General features: G+C 41.3%; 1 protein-coding gene across 4 annotated transcripts in view; it reads left to right on the top strand.

Moving 5' to 3' along the window:
* The window catches only part of LOC122940818 (rap1 GTPase-GDP dissociation stimulator 1-like), a 331,161-nt gene that overhangs the window by 254,969 nt on the left and 56,408 nt on the right, over positions 1 to 19,784 (top strand). For all 4 annotated transcript variants that reach the window (XM_044297600.1, XM_044297602.1, XM_044297601.1 and 1 more), the window contains one exon: positions 18,842 to 18,973. In XM_044297600.1, coding sequence (XP_044153535.1) covers positions 18,842 to 18,973 — 132 coding nt within the window. The remainder of the gene's footprint in view (positions 1 to 18,841; positions 18,974 to 19,784) is intronic.

Raw genomic sequence — 19,784 nt, forward strand, 5'->3', positions numbered from 1 at the left:
GGGTGTCTTCTTTCCAAAATGGGGTCACTTGTGGCGTAGTTATACTGCCCTGGCAATTTAGGGGCCCAAATGTGTGAGAAGAACTTTGCAATCAAAATGTGTAAAAAATGGCCGGTGAAATCCGAAAGGTGCACTTTGGAATATGTGCCCCTTTGCCCACCTTGGCAGCAAAAAAGTGTGACACATCTGGTATCGCCGTACTCAGGAGAAGTTGGGGAATGTGTTTTGGGGTGCCATTTTACATATACCCATGCTGGGTGAGAAAAATATCTTGTTCAAATGCCAACTTTGTATAAAAAAATGGGAAAAGTTGTCTTTTGCTAAGATATTTCTCTCACCCAGCATGGGTATATGTAAAATGACACCCCAAAACACATAAATCGACAGGCTTTCAATATCAGAGACAATGGGAGTCACAAAAATATGGAGGAGAGAGGAGACAGAACACGAGACGACAGAAGGCAGGAATATACTTCAGATGGCTGTACATTGGGGCCCTCTACACACTCTGGTATACCAACTTCCAACTCCTTGCCTTTTTTAGGCCCCACCACAAGGAAACATCTATGGACTGAGGGATCGCCCTCTACCTCATCAACTAAACAAGAAATAAGTTGTACTTCATCTGACATGTCTATTATTAACCTCTCAGATATTACATTATCCAGAGACGAAATATCCATTTTAAGAAGGGGCCTGACCTTTGTTCCAACTACACGTTACAATTGTTTCAATTGGATCAAGGATCTAAATCTCTTCACTAGAAAACTTCGTTGGCATAAAATTTTTGCCACAACAGATCAAAAAAGATGCCTAGAACTGGGGATCAATAGGGAAGATCTAGATAGTTTGAACAATCTCACTGAGTTACTAGATGAAAATGAACGCCCCATTGGACAAGGCCCGTTCACGTCTCTTAAAAACAGAAGCATTAAAATGCCACCGAAAACCCTTAATGATGCCAACATCTTTGCAAACTTTTTTGAGATCAGTAACACGCGATTTACACAAGCTTGAAGAACAAAACATACATAAAAACTATACTTATTCTGAAATGACAGCACTACAAAATCTCAATAAAAATAGTAACATTGTTGTGAAACCATCAGATAAGGGGGGAAACATTGTTATCCTTTCCCTCCAACAATATAGGGACATGTGCTATACCCTTGTATCAGATACAAATAGTTATGAACGCTTGAAAAATGACCCCACACCAACCTATCTAGCTGAACTGACTGAAATCATACAATGGGGCCTTCTCAACAAATGTATAGACAAAAAAGAATCCGAATTTTTGCTACCAACTAATCCAAAAATAGCGACCTTTTATGGACTTCCAAAAATCCATAAGGGAACAGTTCCATTGAAGGGACATCCTATTGTCTCTGGTATTGATAGCCTCACCCAACATGTAGGGACCTACATTGATTACATCCTACGACCATTTGTATCCGCTCTACCCTCCTATCTTCGCGACACCACCGACTTGCTTAAAAGACTAGAAGGCATCTCTCTGGAACCATACACCTGGTTCGCCTCGATTGATGTAGAGGCACTCTACACATCGATCCCCCACGATAAAGGTCTGATATCAGCAAAATATTTTTTGGAGACTCGATCCACTAACATGGTTCATCACAATAACTTTGTTCTCGAACTACTTAAGTTTGTTCTAACACATAATTATTTTGTTTTTGATGGTCGCCTCTACCACCAGCTCAGGGGCACCGCTATGGGTAGCCCGTGTGCACCGACATATGCAAATTTGCTCCTGGGCTGGTGGGAAGACATGATAGTCTTCTCTGAAGCTATGAATCAGTGGACCAAACATATATCTCTTTGGTCCAGATTCATAGATGACATCCTGCTTCTATGGTCTGGAACAGAACAGGAATTTCATCTATTTATGGATACATTGAATTCTAATCAGATAGGACTATTTTTCACGTCAGAAATACATCATAGTCGAATTACGTTTTTAGATGTGACCCTCGAACGGGACATAAATAATTATATTAAAACAACGTTGTTCAGAAAAAAGACTTCCACCAACAGTCTTCTCCGGTGGGAGAGCTTCCACCCGAGGTCCCTCAAAAAGGGCATCCCCAAAGGTCAATTCCTGAGGGTGCGACGTAATTGTTCGGACCCGGAAACCTTTGTGAGGGAATCCTCAAAACTATTCCATCGTTTTAAGGAAAGGGGGTACCCCGACCATTGCCTTTATGAGGCCTGGAACTGGGCCAAATCGAGGGATCGCCCCTCCCTCTTACAAACTCCAAAAAAAGAAATAACGAACACTCCAGGACCGATCAGAATCATTGGTACGTTTGACTCTGAGTCCCAACAGGTCCGGGACATTCTGAGTCGTTATTGGTCTTTAATCAAAACAGACCCAGATTTGACACATGTCCTGCCAGAGAATCCGTCCATCACATTCAGACGAGGACGCAGTATAGGGGACACTCTGGTGCATAGTCATTTTGACCCCCCAGTATCAAATACATGGCTTACAAATAGACAAGTGGGCACCTTCAGATGTGGGAAATGTAAAGCCTGCAGTTTTCTGTCTCCAGGCAATACATTTCAGAATAGCTCGAACGAGAAAACATTTCACGTCCGCAGCTTCGCCAACTGCAACACTATGGGTGTGATCTATATGGCCACATGTCCCTGTGACCTTAAGTATATAGGGAAAACAAAGAGATCATTTAAAGTAAGAGTCTTGGAACATATTGGAGATATCCGTAAAAGACGTGATAAACCAATTTCCCGCCATGTTTGGTCTAACCACGCCGGGAATCCTGAAGTTGTCCGATTCTCAGTGATTGAGGTACTGAAACTCACAACCAGAAAAGGAGACATAGATAAACTCCTAAAACAAAAAGAATCTAAATGGATTTTTAGACTTAATACCACTACACCGGCTGGACTAAACGAACACATTGATTTTGCGTGCTTTTTATGAAGAGGTCAAAAATCAAATATATAGAGATCTTAATACTGGTAATCTGTAGACCAGTGGTATCATACCAACATATCAAATAGAGAATAATTTTCTCCATTTTTATCTAAATACTGTTTATTTATTATTTTGGACCCATCAATTTGAACGACAGTCTCTAATTATATTATGGAGCACTAGCCGACTATATAACATGATTAGGACGTAGGTGATGATCATCATATATGACACTATAACCTGATAACCTTATCTACCTGTTTTGTATTTACCGGCATTTATCAGATTAATTACTGCATTACATTATATATTTTGTATCTAAATCACATCATATGGGTGTCCCTTATAGGATTTGATACAATATTTTGCTTAATATTAAATAAAAATAAGATCAGATACCAGATTCTGTTCGGATCAAAATCATATATACTTGTTAATAGAAATTGATATAGATACTGATGGCCCTTCTGCGACCCTATGGAATTACATTTGTACATGGGGCCTCCGCATACACACATCCTATAGACTACAAGCTTTAACAGCTCAGCGATCGGTTATTCGCATCGCAACAGTCGTCTCCCCCTAGCTGCCGATGCAGTATGCGGGCCTTGTCCTCATGACGTCACTGGAAGTCACGTGACCGCTGCCTTGCGATCACATGTCCGCGCGTCATACCCGGAAGTGGTGCTGATTTAAGCACAGACGCCGCTCTCCAGCTGCGGCCGCGTCTTCATCTGGGCGAGCGGTCACGCCGAGACATCGTGACACCATTCCTTGCAGCCCTCCACCATCAGGACATCTTTACTTACCGGTGTGGGCCAGACATCAATGGAATAATCTTTATCATCTCCCGGACACGCAAGTTTCCATGTGCATTGCCACTATATAATAGCCGATTGGTCTGTTTTAGTTTTAACATGCCGCCATAATGCAAATATTGGGGTCTGACTGTCGATACAGCTAAAGGGGATAGATAATCCCTATATATTAATAGCTCTATATACACTCAGCATAGACCACTGTGACATACTAACAGACTTTCTAATATTATTATATTCAATTTCTCAGCTATAACTATAGTTGGAATAGACCGCCATCACTTGTTATACCTACACAATTGTCCATCCATATTATTAACAAATGATAGGACATGTGTCACTACTGTGATTGTTGGATCATTTTTTTGTGATCAGGGATATATCATCACCCTCCAGTTGTGCTGTCCGGCATACCTCCTGCCTCACTGTATTACTGGAGTTTTATGTGTCTTATTCTCTAATAATTATTCATAATTAAGTGACCAGTCTATCATACTATATTCAGTCACTTAATTAGTATTGTTTTTGGTGGCTGCTTTGCTGTCCTTGTAATTTTATGTTACACACCCCGTGTGCTATTCTGGTTTTTGTCCCCTGAGGAGCCCAATATCAACAGGGCGAAACGCGTAGGGACGCTCTATACAAACACATCACAATCGCACTTTGTCTTTGTCATTTTTTACCTCTACCATATGGGGGTTGGGGTGTTATTTGTATAAATAAAGCATTTCTTATTTTTGGCACACCTGTAGACTAGTACTGGTCTCCCCATAGGATCATTTTCATCGGTCACCTGTATCAGGGTCCTCCAGGGCATTACAGGAGGTACGAGATACGGGATCGCCCCTATCGGGGCGGCCATTCCGTTTTCAGGCAGGGCCTTAATTGTAGGGGATTCCATTAGGGACACTGCCCCATATTCATCATTCACTTGATCTCCTACATCCAAGAAGTCAAGTGGGATAGATTTATGTTTGCTTTATTTTCTTTTCTTGTTTACATATTTCTTATACATCATGGGTCGTTAATTTTAAATATAAATATTAAAAGTGAAGCTTTAGAATTAAATGGTTCCTTCTGTGACACCCTACAATTTTCATAGTCATGAAAATAAAGAAAACTCTTTGAATGAGAAGGTGTGTCCAAACTTTTGGTCTGTACTGTACATATGTCAGGGCATATATACAGATATATTTAAATCTCACACTTCCCTCAACAGTAGTAGTACTAGTTTACTAGTAAATGGTAAGAATTAGCAGTGTAGACACAATAGTTGTTGCTGGTCCCACATACAGTTAACATCCAAAATAAAGGTGAAACTGCATATACAAGCATTATATACACAGATCAACAATTAGACACCTGAACACAGAGCACAGAACACAACACACTGTTTTAACAATTGATTTTTAACCCCTTCAGGACCCTGCCATTTTTCACCTTAAAGGGATTCTGTCACCTGGATTTTAGTGACAGAGCTTTTAACATTATCACATCAGTCTGCTCGTTTTGTATTAAAATATACTAGTATTACTACCCTAAGTGTTGTCCTTTGTCTAGAAAATCGCTTTTGATAATATGGTATTTAACTGAGTAAGGAGCCCAAGGGGCTGTCCCTCCGGCCGTTAGAGCTCAGACGCGCTTCTTTTCCTGGAGACCAGCACTGCCCCACTGCAAATTTATTCACTCCTCATTGCCGGCTGGCACATGTGCAGTGCGTCCTGTGAGGCCGATTCCAGGTGCTGATATGTGTATCCACGGCGCATGTGTGAGCTTATGGCTCAGCGAACACATTCCAGATAATCGGGTAGTATTGCCACACAACTTAGAAATTATCAAGCCTAGTATTAAGTATGGAATGAAATTAGTCCAATCAGAGAGTTTCCTCTGAAATCAACATTAGATCCTTTTTTCAGTTATATGCATCTTTACTGAATAGTGACAATATTGATGTAGCACTTTTAACACTATACATCTGCCATACAACTGCGAGTTTTCTAAATATCAGGCTAATTAATTTTTATCAACACTAGCAGAATAAAGTTATACGTTATCCGAGAATGCAAATGATGTGCAGAGACGAAGGGAAGTCATCTCCAAAGTCTGTTTTGGTCATTGGGATTTTTCTCCTGAGCTTTCTTTGTTTCTCTGTGTTTTCCTTGTTCCCACTGTCTTTTCTCCTGTTGCAGTTTTTTTTTTCCTTATGTGTGTGTGGTTTATGTTCACAAACTTATCAGTTAGACATACCTTCCTAGCTTTGAGTTTTCAAATCATTGTTGGCTAGGCATGTACATATGATAATGACGGTGTTGTCATTGTATTACCTAAAATGCATTTCTGCACTTGGTATAATGTTACTCATTTTCCTCTAGGACACTATTAACTAAGCTATTAGTATCATTCTAGTAAGGGTTAAATATCCAAGTTTGACTTTATCTCACATTCTATACACATGACATATGGAACCTTAAATCAGAGCTCCAGGGATTAGTTCTGTTACGTATAACAATTAAGCACAGACTTTTAGGTACCAGTTGGATGTTTCTCACACTCAGATATATGTACCAATAAAAATATAATGATTGATGGTTAGTTAAAATAACACATCTTTCCCTAGACAGAGACTCATTAACAAGGTTTATACTTAAACTGTTTTCATCATACTCTAGGGATGTATTCGTTCCTATTGAGAAAAGAAAAAAAAATAAAAAATATATATATATATATATATATACTAACAGATACATAAATGTCCTTCATAATATTCAATATAAAACAATACATACGGTAGGTTCTATTGATTTTCTTATACAAACAAAACTAAGGTTGATTATACGTGTATTCAGATATTACAGATTTTCTGCTTTGTTAATAGATATCAAATCGTAGAGGTAATTAGCACCAGCTGCGTCCAGAGAATATCCTTATCTCAGTCATAAATCCAAAAAGAGAAAAGAATGCCTCTTCTCCAACTGGTACAACCATGAGAAAATAAACCTTATGAACCCCTCTCGGCCGTCTTTAAAATACATAACATATGACAATATGGCCTCTTATGGCAAAGAGAAAGAGCTTGGTGTACAGTCACAAATTAGCAGCGGAACCCTTATGCAGGAGTAGGTTCAGTCTCCTTAAAACATTCAAATCCACAAGCAATTTCAGGGACCGCGCTGATATCAGCAGTTTAGGACACAGTGCAGACTCGACACTCGATCCAACAGATGGTTGTTCACATTCCAGTCCTATGGAACTCTCCTGCAGCGTCTTGCAACCAATTGAAACTTTAAATACATAGCACCAATACCTTCACAAAGAAAAGAAGCACATGGCGCAATACCCAAGTGGTAAAGTAAGTATACAATTTATTGTACTTACAAAATTCAAGGAGTAAAAAGCATTTCATAAAAACACGCCCGAACCGGGTTTCGCATTAGACTTTGTCAGGGGCTGAGGGAATGAACTCCCTGAGAACAGGTGTTATATATTGTGGTAAGGTGAACAGAAAAGTGTATGGTAAAGTCCTGGAAGGGGTGTATATCCCACCCAGCTTCCTCAACTGGGTTAGGTAAATAAAATCCAGAAGGTTAAAATGGTCTCAGCAATGTGTAGGTTGCTGAGACAGTTTTGTTAAGTTTATGGGCTGTATTTTATTAGACTGGGAGAAGGTAGGATTGGTAGAGGGACCTCCCCAGTGCACCCCATTCCGGGACAGGTTTTCCCCTAGCCTAAGGGATCCCCAGTTGAAGCCAGCTGGTATCATCAAGGGGAGATAAAGCACAGTCCAGGCTGTCAGTCTGAGGAGAGTAATGCCTGGAGAAAGTCTGGGGAGCTGGCTGCCCTGCTGGCTAGAGAAGCTGAGTTCTCTGTGTGACCTGTGCTCAATAGTGATGTCCCGAACTATTCGCCGGCGAACATAGCTTGTTCCCGTTCGCCGCGGCGGGCGAACATATGCGATGTTCAGTCCGCCCCCTATACATCATCATTGAGAAAACTTTGACCCTCTACCTCACAGTCAGCAGACACATTCCAGCCAATCAGCAGCAGACCCTCCCTCCCAGACCCTCCCACCTCCTGGACAGCATCCATTTTAGATTCATTCTGAAGCTGCTTTCTTAGTGAGAGGAGGGAGAGTGCTGCTGATCTAATAGAGAAAGCGTTAGCTAGGGCAGTGTTCTGAACTTCTGTGTCCACAGACTCATCTGCTGTAAGGACAGGGTCCTGACAGCACCCCAAAAAGCCCTTTTTAGGGCTGGTACATCAGTCTTCTTTTTTTTTGTTTTGTTATATATATATTGCAGTTGCCTACCCGTGTGTGAGAGGCTGCAGGCTCAGTCACAGACAGTACTGTGTGCACACCATTCATACAGGGTGTCACAGAAAATACCTTGCAGATAAAAAAATTATATTTATATTATTTCTCTGTGATTATAATCGCATTTGCAAGCCAACGAGTTACTGTGTGGCCCACAGACAGTACTGTGTGCACACCATCCATACAGGGTGTCACAGACAATACCTTGCAGATAAAAAAAAAAGTCAATTTATATTATTTATCTGTGATATAATCACAGTTGCAAGCCAGTGAGTGACTGTGTGGCCCAGAGACAGTACTGTGTGCACACCATTCATACAGGGTGTCACAATACCTTGCAAAAAAAAAAATATATTATTTTTCTGTGATATAATCCCAGTTGCAAGCCAGTGTGTGTCTAGCCCACAGACTGTACTTTAGCCACTGGCTAGGCCACCACTGATACCGTTATAGGGTGTCACTCACAAATACCTTGCAGATAAAAAAATTCAATGTATTATTTTTCTGTGACATAATCCCAGTTGCAAGCCAGTGTGTCTGGCCCACAGACTGTACTGTGGCCACTTGCTGCTAGGCCACCACTCATACCGTTACAGGGTGTCACAAATACCTTGCAGATAAAAAAATTAAATTTAATGTTTTTCTGTGATATAATCCCAGTTGCAAGCCAGTGTGTGTCTGGCCCACAGACTGTACTGTGGCCACTGGCTAGGCCACCACTCATACCGTTACAGTGTGTCACTCACAAATACCTTGCAGATAAAAAAATTTTTTAATTATTTTTCTTTGATATAATCCCAGTTGCAAGCCAGTGTGTGTCAGGCCCACACAGACTGTACTGTGCCCACTGCCCACCACTTATATAGGGTGGCACAGTACCTTGCACGCATAGTACCTCTTATCTAAAAAAAAATGACAGACAGGGGCCAACGTGGTCATGGTGCTGTGATTTCCACTGGCCCTGGAATAATGCCCAGTGTTCAAAGGCCACGTACCCTGAACCCAAAAAATTCAAAGAAAATAGTTGACTGGCTTACACAGGACACCCAATCTTCAACAGCTTCCGCTAAGAACCTTGACGCACCATCCTCCTCCAGCTCAGCTTTGGTCACCTGCTCTCAAGTTACCACTCTCCCGCCCCCCGCCACCACCACCACTACCACCACAGCCGCTTCACTTTATCCCTCAGAGGAGTTATTTACACATCAGTTGGATGAAATTAGTGATGCGCAACCATTATTGCCAGAGAATGTAGATAACAGGGATATGTCTCAGTCAGGCAGCATTACACACATGGACGTACAGTGTGATGATGATGATGATGATGATGATGATGTTGTACCCGCTGCTGCTTCCTTTGCTGAGGTGTCAGATACAAGTGAAGCGGTTGATGATGACGATGTGTCCGTGGATGCCACGTGGGTGCCTGCTCGAAGAGAAGAAGAAGAGGGGGAAAGTTCAGAAAGGGAGACAGAGAGAAGGAGGAGACGAGTTGGAAGCAGGGGGAGGTCATCGCAAGGAGCTAGTGGCACAGTCAGACAGCATGTATCGGTACCCGGGGACAGCCAGACAGCACGCTAATCAACGCATGCTGTTGCCACCACCAGAATGCCATCATTGCAAAGCTCAGCAGTGTGGCATTTTTTGTGTGTGTCTGCCTCTGATAACAGCAATGCCATTTGCAACCTGTGCCAAAAGAAACTGAGTCGTGGGAAGTTCAACACCCACCTCGGTACAACTGCTTTGCGAAGGCACATGATCTCACATCACAAACGCCAATGGGATCAACACATGAGTACAAGCAGCACACAAACTCAAAGCCACCATCCTCCTCCTGGTCCAGCATCTTCAGCCACGTCAACCACTGCTTTCCTCCTTGCCCCCTCTCAACCACCCGCCACTCCACCTCTCACCTTCAGCAGTTCCATCTCATCTGCCCACAGTCAGGTGTCTGTAAAGGAAATGTTTGAGCGTAAGAAGCCAATGTCACAGAGTCACCCCCTTGCACGGAGTCTGACAGCTGGCTTGACGGAATTCTTAGCCCGCCAACTTTTACCATACCAGCTGGTGGAGTCTGAGGCCTTCCAATTTTTTTTTTTTCAAAAAAGGCAATCCCAAGCCTCTACTCAGTGATTGAAAAGGAAGTCATGGCATCTCTGGCATACAGTGTTGGGGCAAGGGTCCATCTGACCACTGATACCTGGTCTGCAAAGCATGGTCAGGGCAGGTATATGGAATGCGTGGCTCTGCAGCGGAGTTGGTGACACCGCCACAACTTGCAGGCAGGCCTACTGCCACCTCCTCTATTCCATCCTCTTTGCTAACCTCCTTGGCTCCTTGGGTGGCCACGCTACTAGACCCCCGGTATAAGCAGAAAGTGGCAGAAATGTTACCAAATTACCGAAAGTCAGAAAGGATGCAGCAGTTCAAAACCAAACTAAAAAATATGCTTTGCACAGCTTATAAAGGGGATGTCACAGCACAACGGGAATCTAACTGGGGAAGAGGTGAAAGTAATCCTCCTCCTACCACGACCACGGCGGCAAGGACAGGACGCTTTACAGATGTGTTGTTGATGGAGGACATGCAGAGCTTTTTCAGTCTTACACATCGCCACAGCCCTTCGGGATCCAGCCTTAGAGAACGACTCGACCGACAGGTAGCAGACTACCTCGCCTTAACTGCAGATATCGACACTCTGAGGAGCAATGAACCCCTTGACTACTGGGTGTGCAGGCTTGACCTGTGGCCTGAGCTATACCAGTTTGCGATAGAACTACTGGCCTGCCCCGCTTCAAGTGTCCTGTCAGAAAGGACCTTCAGTGCAGCAGGAGGCATTGTCACTGACAAAAGAAGTCGCTTCGGTCAAAAAAGTGTTGATTACCTCACCTTCATTAAGATGAATGAGGCATGAATCCTGAAGGGACTGACAGTGGGGGATACATTTGACTAACAAAAGGCCTGATGACATGCCTTGGCCTCAAAATGGTCCCCACGCTGTTGTATTTAATGTCTGCATACCGGATGACTTTCGTGAATTCTCCGCCACCAACTAGGGTTCAAGCCGCAATATTTTAGTCACCTTTCTGCCTGGAAACATCAATACCTGCAACAATATCTATTTTTTCAGGAATGTGTACATGCCTATTTTCTCTGGCCTCTGGTGCTGCACTGTGGCTGCAAAAACAAAACAAAAAAAAAAGGCACATACATGTGTCAATTCCCCTTCGTGATCGGTACCTTCTTGTGGTGAAGGGGCTTGCGTATCACAATGAAGCGATCATCACCTCTATGAGTGTGTTGGCAATGTTGCCACACCCCAGATGATAAGGCCATTGCTTCATTATGATCAGACTAAAAGCGATCGGCTAAATAATTTTTTATAGAAAAAAACATTAATTTTGTATGGGTTTTTAACACATAAAATAAAAAAATCATAATAAAGTCTCTTAATAGTTTATTAGAAATAATGCAGACAGTTTAAAAAATCCCCATCAATTCCAATACAAAGCAAGTACAGAGCTCAGAACTAAATTATTTCTCGGTGTCGTAATAGTTTGTTAACTCGACACTGGTTAACCAATTCGACACACGTCCCAGGATAGGGGACGTAACAGGGATTAAACTGATAGGAATAGTACTAGTTAAGACACCACTCATATAGGGTGTCACAGCACATTGCTCCGTGCACGCGCAGTGCCCAAACTTGGGAGTAAGAGGACCGACCAAGCTGCTTTTTCCATCTCCCGGTTCCTAAAATCAATTCAGTTTGGTGTATAAAAGTTTGGTCTGTCACTGTGAAGGCAGTCGAAGGTACCCGGCCTAAATTTTTTTTTAACGAAAGGCAATTCCTGATATGAGACGTAACAGGGATTAAACTGATGAGAAGAGAACTACAGGAAATACCACTCATATCGGGTTTGACAGTAAATTGCATGGCGCAGATGCAGTGACCGTGGATTCAAACAAAGGGGAGGGAGCCAGCGTTTTTTTTAACCATCGCCCTGTTCGAAAAATCAATTCAATAAATGGACCTCAGATTGGGGACATAACAGGGATTAAACTGATGAGAATAGAACTACAGAAAATACCACTCATATTGGGTGTGACAGTAAATTGCACGGCGCAGACGCAGTGACCGTGGATTCAAACAAAGGGGAGGGAGCCAGCGTTTTTTTAACCATCTCCCCGTTCAATTCAATTCACCTTTCGGGGACCCTTGGTGTTGTACGTGGCTGGGTGGAGGAAGAAACCTTTGATGGCATCAACAGGACATGGCTAGCTTGGTATCCAACCTTGTGCAAATGGGGAGTTTGCGGTTGGGCAAATGGAGTGTTTGCGGTGCATTAAAAGGGGAGTTTGGTCTGTCAATGTCTGTGAAGCGGCCGTAACCCTTGCACTACCTGATCGATACAACATCATACCTGATTGTATACACACACTGGATGTTTTAAACCACGTTGTTCAAAATTTTTTAGGATTGTTAGGTGATTTATGCCCTTTATGGATTAAAACCCAACTCTGCGTCAACTATGTAATTTTCCATGGAAGTTTTGCCATGGATCCCCCTCCGGCATGCCACAGTCCAGGTGTTAGTCCCCTTGAAACAACTTTTCCATCACTACTGTGGCTAGAAAGAGTCCCTGTGGGTTTTAAAATTCACCTGCCTATTGAAGTCAATGGCAGTTCGCCCGGTTCGCTCGTTCGCGAACATTTGCAAAAATGTTATAGTTGCGACATCTCTAGTGTTCAATAGGCGAGTTAGGAACTTCACTGTATTAGCCAGGGCCCAGGGCAGGTGTTTATTTTAGTTTGGTTTATGTTTTGTGGTGCTGGACCTTCACCTTACCCAGTGAATTATAACTGGGGTTGCCTGTATTCCCGGAGTGTGATAAATAAAGCAGCATTTGGACTTTAACCCTGTGGTCTGCAAGAAAATCTGTCATCACCGTCAAACCTAAAAGTGTTACCCCTTACAATATCCTTCCGTGATTGCTCCGGGACAGCACCCCACCCCCGTAACATCCGGAGGGAAGGTAACATATATTAAATCAGGAATACTTAAAAAACATCACTTTTACAAAAATATCACATATAATAATACCCTAAAACCAATAAATTTCCAGTACAATATCCACATGCTATTTGCATGGACAGTATAAATATATATATATATATATATATATATATATAATTTTTATTATTATTTTTTTTCACTAACTACGCAACCTGCACTTATGACATACAGGTTGCTTTATTATCCCATTCAATGTTAAGGCCATGTGGTAGGAGGGTGCCCATCTCATATATCCACTCTGCTTCTCTTTTCTTTATTTGTTTTACGGGATCACCCCCTCTCCAATGTCTACGCACCAATTCAACGGCACAGAATTTTAAACCAGTGGGATTTTTTGGGTGCATTTTTTTTTTAAATGAGCTGAAACACTGTCAGTCTCCAGACCTTTCTTACAGTTTCAGACATGTTCAGCAATACGGATTTTAAATTTTCTTAAGGTACGTACAATATATTGTGTTTTACAGTGGCACTCTAGCAAGTAGATGACCCCCGCTGTTTCACATGAAAGGTTCCCTTTTATTTTACACTCCCTCTGTTTTGATGTTGATATCACTGTATTCTTATTGGTGTTTCTTTTATCTTCCTTGGCCCTGTTTTTGCATCCCATACAAAATCCGCACCATGTGAACACATCCCGATAAGTGCAGGATCCCGTTTCTTTATTAGAGCATCCATGTACTATTTTGTTCCTAACTGTTGGGGCTCGTTTAAATACAAAAAGGTGTTTATTTAGAATTAACTCCCCTATTACACCATCATTCTTAAGGACATTCCAATTTTTGTTTATTATTTCCCTGATGCAAGGGCAATGAACAGAATAAGTGTTGGAGAAAGCAAATTTGAACCTATCACCATTATTTCTCTTTTTATGTTGGTCACTAGTTCCTTCATCCTTATTTATTACACTATTGTTTCTTACTTCCTCCCTTTACTTACACAGAAGATCCATCTCGTATCCCTTTTCCTTAAACCTTTCAAGAATTACGTTACTTTGTATCTCGAAATCATCAGCTTCAGTACAGTTGCGTTTGATGCACTGTAGTTGCCCTTTAGGCACATTTTGGATCCATGGTCTATAATGACAACTTCCTTCTATCAATGTAACCATTGCAATATGTTGGTTTAAAGTAGGTTTTAGTTTTTATCTCCCCTTGTCCAACCGCAATTTCCAGATCCAAAAAGTGGATCACACTCTTACTGACATTCTCAGTGAACACAATATTCCAGGGATTGTTATTAATGTATACTATGAAATCCTTAAGCGAGGTCCATAGGAGTGGAATGTGAACAACCATCTGTTGGATCGAGTGTCGAGTCTGCACTGTGTCCTACACTGCTGACTATAGGTCTAATCAAATCCACTATAATTAGAATATTTTGATATAAAAGTTAGATACCTATGAAAAAGTACAACAACATCCTTCAAGCTATTCAAAACTGATTTTCAAACTTTGTTAACCATTTAGGTTTAATAGCCAAACAAAACTCAAAATCTATTACCCCGATTCTGGAGTTTACAGAAACACTCCATATATGCTCAAAAACTGATGTATTGGTGCACAGCAGGCTTCATAGTGGAAGGAGCACCATATGGTTTTTGGAGAGTGGATTTAACTGGAATGGTAATTGGAAGCTATGTCACATATGAAGACACCCTGTGGTGGCCCTACAGTGGAAACCCACAAAAAGTGACCCCATTTTAAAAACTACACCCCTCAAGGAATCTTTTAAGTTGTGTAGTCAGCACTTTGACCTCAAAGGTGTTTTATAGAATTAGGAAACACTTGGCAGTAAAAATTAAAAATTGCATTTTTTTTCTAGAAAAAGTTGCTTTATACCCACATTTTTCGCTTTCTCAAAAGGGAACAGGACAAAATTCACCCCACGTTTTGTTCCCCATTCCCCCCCCCCCCAAATACGGCAACTCCTCATATGTGCTCAAAAAATGATGTATCAAATGAATCAAATATGGATTTTGCTGACCTGAATTGGCAGACATGGATTTTAGGTGCCATGATGCATTTACAAAATTCCTGAGGTCCCCAGAAATTAAAAACCTCAAAAAGTAACCCCATTTTGGAAAGAACACCCCCGTACGAATATTTTAAGGAGTGGAAAGGGCACTTTTGATCTAACAGGTGAAAACTGGATCTGTAAGCTATGCAGACTAAATCAGAGCTATAAGATAATAAAACTACAGGGTACATCAAGTATGAAATTAAATTAATACTCCATGGATGAATCATAGATTTTAAAACACTCCTGCATGCACAGACCAGGTTTTTCAGGGCAGTTTTCACAGTGGTAAATGGTGTCTTTCCTTATCCCTCTTTTGGAACACACCCTGCATCTTTTTGGGGTCCTTCCCTTCTTTGCTGTCTGGGGGACTTGATCTGGAAAATATTGCCTGGACTTTCTGAAGTACTTGGACCCTCCCCAACCTGGCTTTGAAAAATTAGGGCCTTGATAACCACTAGTGATTTACGAACATTGGCCAGGATGATTCGCAAATCAAATGTTCGCAAACCGCAAGTTCCCGACGGCACCCATTCACTTTAATGGCAGGCAAACCTAAAAAACCTTAAGGTCATTATTGCAGCCACCAAATACTTACAAGATGTGCACAAATCGTCCCACAACATGGACAGTGACATACCAGAGGGGGATCAGTGGCAAACATTCCCACAAAAAATATGTGTTTTAATCAGGGGCCATTTTTATGCATCTTAAAGGGAAACTGTCAAAAATGGTGGCCTGCTGGAGCCTAGAAATAAATTATTTTAGGCCACAGGAGTACAGGCCCCAAAAATTAGGCATTCACCTGACAGAAAACATCAAGTAATTATGTGGCTGGAGGTATATTAGATGGTCATTGGGTATCAATTTTACTGCAAGCCAGTACAAATAGATGTCAAATACATATGTTTAAAGAACAAAAAATATAAAATTGGATTAAAAACATGGTTAACAAAATCCCCCTCTTGAAAAAAGCACAAATTATAATAGTTGAAATTTTATAACATGTGGTCGTCGTCAACAGGTGTTGATTTCCTCTGAGGTCTCAAACTATAGGCATTCACCGGACAGAAAAGAGCAAGTAATTATGTGGCTGGAGGTATATTAGAAGGTCATTCAATATCAATTTTACTGCATGCCAGTGTAGTACAGGCCCCAAACATTAGACATTCACCGGACAGAAAAGCACAATTGATAATGTAGCTGGAGTTAAATTAGGCAGTCACCGTATAACAATTTTACTGTTGGCCAGTTATATTACAGGCCCCAAAAATCATTCATTCACCGTACATAAAAGATCAAGTGATTATGTGACCGGAGGTATATTAGATGGTGAATGAATATCAATTTTACAGCAGGCCAGTGGACTACAGGCCCCAAAAATTATTCATTCACCGTACAGAAAAGCACATTTGATAATGTGGCTGGAGGTACATTAGGCAGTCACCGTATAACAATTTTACTGTTGGCCAGTTAGATTACAGGCCCCAAAAATTATGCATTCAACATAAATAAATGATCAACTGATTATGTGGCTGGAGGTATATTAGACGGTCATTAGATATTAATTTTACTGCAGGCCAGTACAAATAGCTGTCAAATACATATGTTTAAAATAACAAAATCCCCCCTCTTGAAAAAGAAAACAAATGATAATAGTTGAAATTCGATAACACATGGTCGTTACAGGTGTTGAATTCCTCCAAGATCCCAAACATTAGGCATTCACCAGACAAAAAAGGCCTTTTATGCCGCTGTATTTACCTAAGACAGGGACCATTATTTGTTCTGGGTGTTGGCTGATATTTGTGGGATGTCATGAGGAAATTCAATTAAAAGTGGTCGTCATAGGTATTGAATTCCTATGAGATCTATGCCTCATTCATTTTTAGAAATGTGAGGAAGTCCATACTGTCATGTGCTTATCGGTCACAATCCTCCCTTCTGCGTTGAACGTCCTTTCGGACAGGACACTCGATGAGGGGCAAGCAAAGAGTTTCATGGCAAATTGTGCCAGCTCTGGCCACACGTCAAGCCTGGACGCCCAGTAGTCCAGGGGTTCCTCGCTTCTCAAAGCGTCCACAACGGCTATTAATCCGATGTAGTCGGACACCTATCAGTCTAGGCATTACCTAAGGCTGAACCCCGGGGGCGGCTGTCGATGGGTTGGCTGCAAGAATGATCTCATATCCGAAGTGACCAACAAATCTTCAAATAGCCCTCTTCTTGCATGCGCTGTAGGATTGGTACTCGTAACTGTTTCTCTGTGGGTGGAAATTCCTCTGCCAGTGCCCTCAAAAGCAGAATGCAGCATCTCTCGCAGCAAGGCCTGGAAATGCTGCATTCTGACAGCCCTCTGTGATGCTGGTAACATGTCCGCCATTTTGTGTTTGTACCGGGGGTATAAGTACATTGGTCCTTTCCCTTTATGCTTTTTATACGGGGGTCCCTCTTCAAACACTGGAGCATAAAAGCCCCCATTTGTACTAAATTGGAAGCGGTGGAGCGGCCTGGCTCCTGCTTATCGCCCAGGAGAATTTTGTCCTCTGTCTCCTCTCCCCATCCACAGACAACACCAGGGAACCCAGAAAAGTTTAAAGACTGCTATTCTTGCTCCTGCCCCCTGGCACCATCCTCCTCTGACTCCTCTTGAGACTCCTGTTTGTCTCAGATGGAGTAGGTACTCCTGGGAATTCATTCAGCATTGTGACTTCCTCATCTGGTGTCCTGTATAAGGAAAAATAATGGATATATATAGTCCCCATTCATGGCCCAGGGGAGTGGGCTGGATTCCATGACTTTCTGGATTCTAATAATCTATGACATTTCTTACTTAAAGGAAATATGTCACAAAAAATCATTAAACCAGATAGAAACACATATCCTGTTTTTCTATACAGTTTTTTTCTGATTGCAGAACATAATTATGGGAGCTGACATCCTGCCTGAGCATCTTAACATCATTTAGGAAACAAATCCATGTGCCATAGTCATAATGGTCAGGAGGGGACCCTATTGACTTCTATGGGAGAGTTTTCTAGGCATACTATGTGACCTGTGCAGAAGTCATTGTACAAGGAAAGAATAGAAAAGCTTTGGCAATCACCTATTGTGAATGGTGGATTCTGTCTTATCTATACACCGAGGTGATATCATTACGGGCAGGATTAGACTGACAAATAAGTAGGTAACTGCAGTAAAGTGATCTTTACAATCAGAAAAATAAAAACAGATTATAAATAAGTATATGTGTTGCTATATGGTTTTAACTGGCAGATATATTTTTTGGTGACATTCCCTTTAAGATAACTGCATATATTGCAGGTTTAACACGTTTTTCCGTGCAGATTCTCATGCAGAAAACTACAGCATAATACAGTACCATAAAAATGAGCAGAAATTGACCTGCCATGCTGATTTTGAAATCTGCAGCATGTCAATTGTTCATGCAATTTTTGGTGTGGATTTCCTGTAAAGGAAAGGTGATATCTGCTGCAAAACTGCATCAAATTTGGTTTGGTAACGCACAAAAATTTGCATGGAAATTTGTGCAGATTTCCTGTTTGTAAACCTGTACCTGTGCGCAGATAGCCTAAATATTAGGTAGATTTGCATTTTCGTGTTTAAGTTATTTTTATGTGTGTGTCATTTGGCAGATGAATCCATGCAGAAACTTTTTGACAATGGCTGTGGTGTAGTCTACAAAAATATTCCTTCATGGCTAACATCTCGGCACACCCTACTTCAGATGACTGGAGCACTCACCATTGCTAATTTTGCAAGAAATGGTAATGTTTGTTTAATATGCAAAATAATTCAAAAAATGTTGTTACTAATTACTATGGGTGAAAAATATAGCTGTTGAAATCTATTACTGGGATTAAGTATAATTAGCATAACCAATTGCTTACTTTTGTTAAGATTATAGGGGAAATGTATTAATCAAAAGTGCCCTAGGGTAACATATTACAAATTTATTAAGAGGCACGTGCATTTTCTGATAGTTCTTGAGGCAGAAAAGCAAATGTATGTCAGCTATGAGCAGTTTGTAGAATACATTATACTTTAGTAAGACCTCATTCACATTTCCATTTTTCACTGACGTGTACTGTCCGCATTTTCTGGGTCAGTAAAAAAAGAAAATAATAGGGAAATGCACTACTTGATGTGTACCAAAGACGCCCATTGAAGTCTATGGGTCAGTGAAAATCGCTGACACTAAATACTAATAGGAGATTCTTTAGAAATTAATTTTCAGCTGAGCAATGTCAGTGAATTACAGATGACACACGGATGGTAAAAACGGACACACTGACCAACCACAGATCCTTCACAGACAGCTTCATGGATGAAACATGTACGCTTTTTTTCCATGGTTGTGACACTGACACAGAAATGTGAACGACGCCTAGGATTGCTTTCACACAGTCAGCTTTTGGGCAGTGTTTGATCAGTGATTTCCATCAGGGATTATGAGCCAAAACTAGGCATGGGTCAAAAACAGAACAGGTGCAAATCTTTCCATTATAGCCAATCTCTAAGTAGGCTCCACTTCTTTTGGCTCACAATCACTGAAGGAAATCACTGATCAAGCACTGA

Source organism: Bufo gargarizans, chromosome 6, assembly GCF_014858855.1.
Source record: "Bufo gargarizans isolate SCDJY-AF-19 chromosome 6, ASM1485885v1, whole genome shotgun sequence".
NCBI classification, from domain to species: domain Eukaryota; kingdom Metazoa; phylum Chordata; class Amphibia; order Anura; family Bufonidae; genus Bufo; species Bufo gargarizans.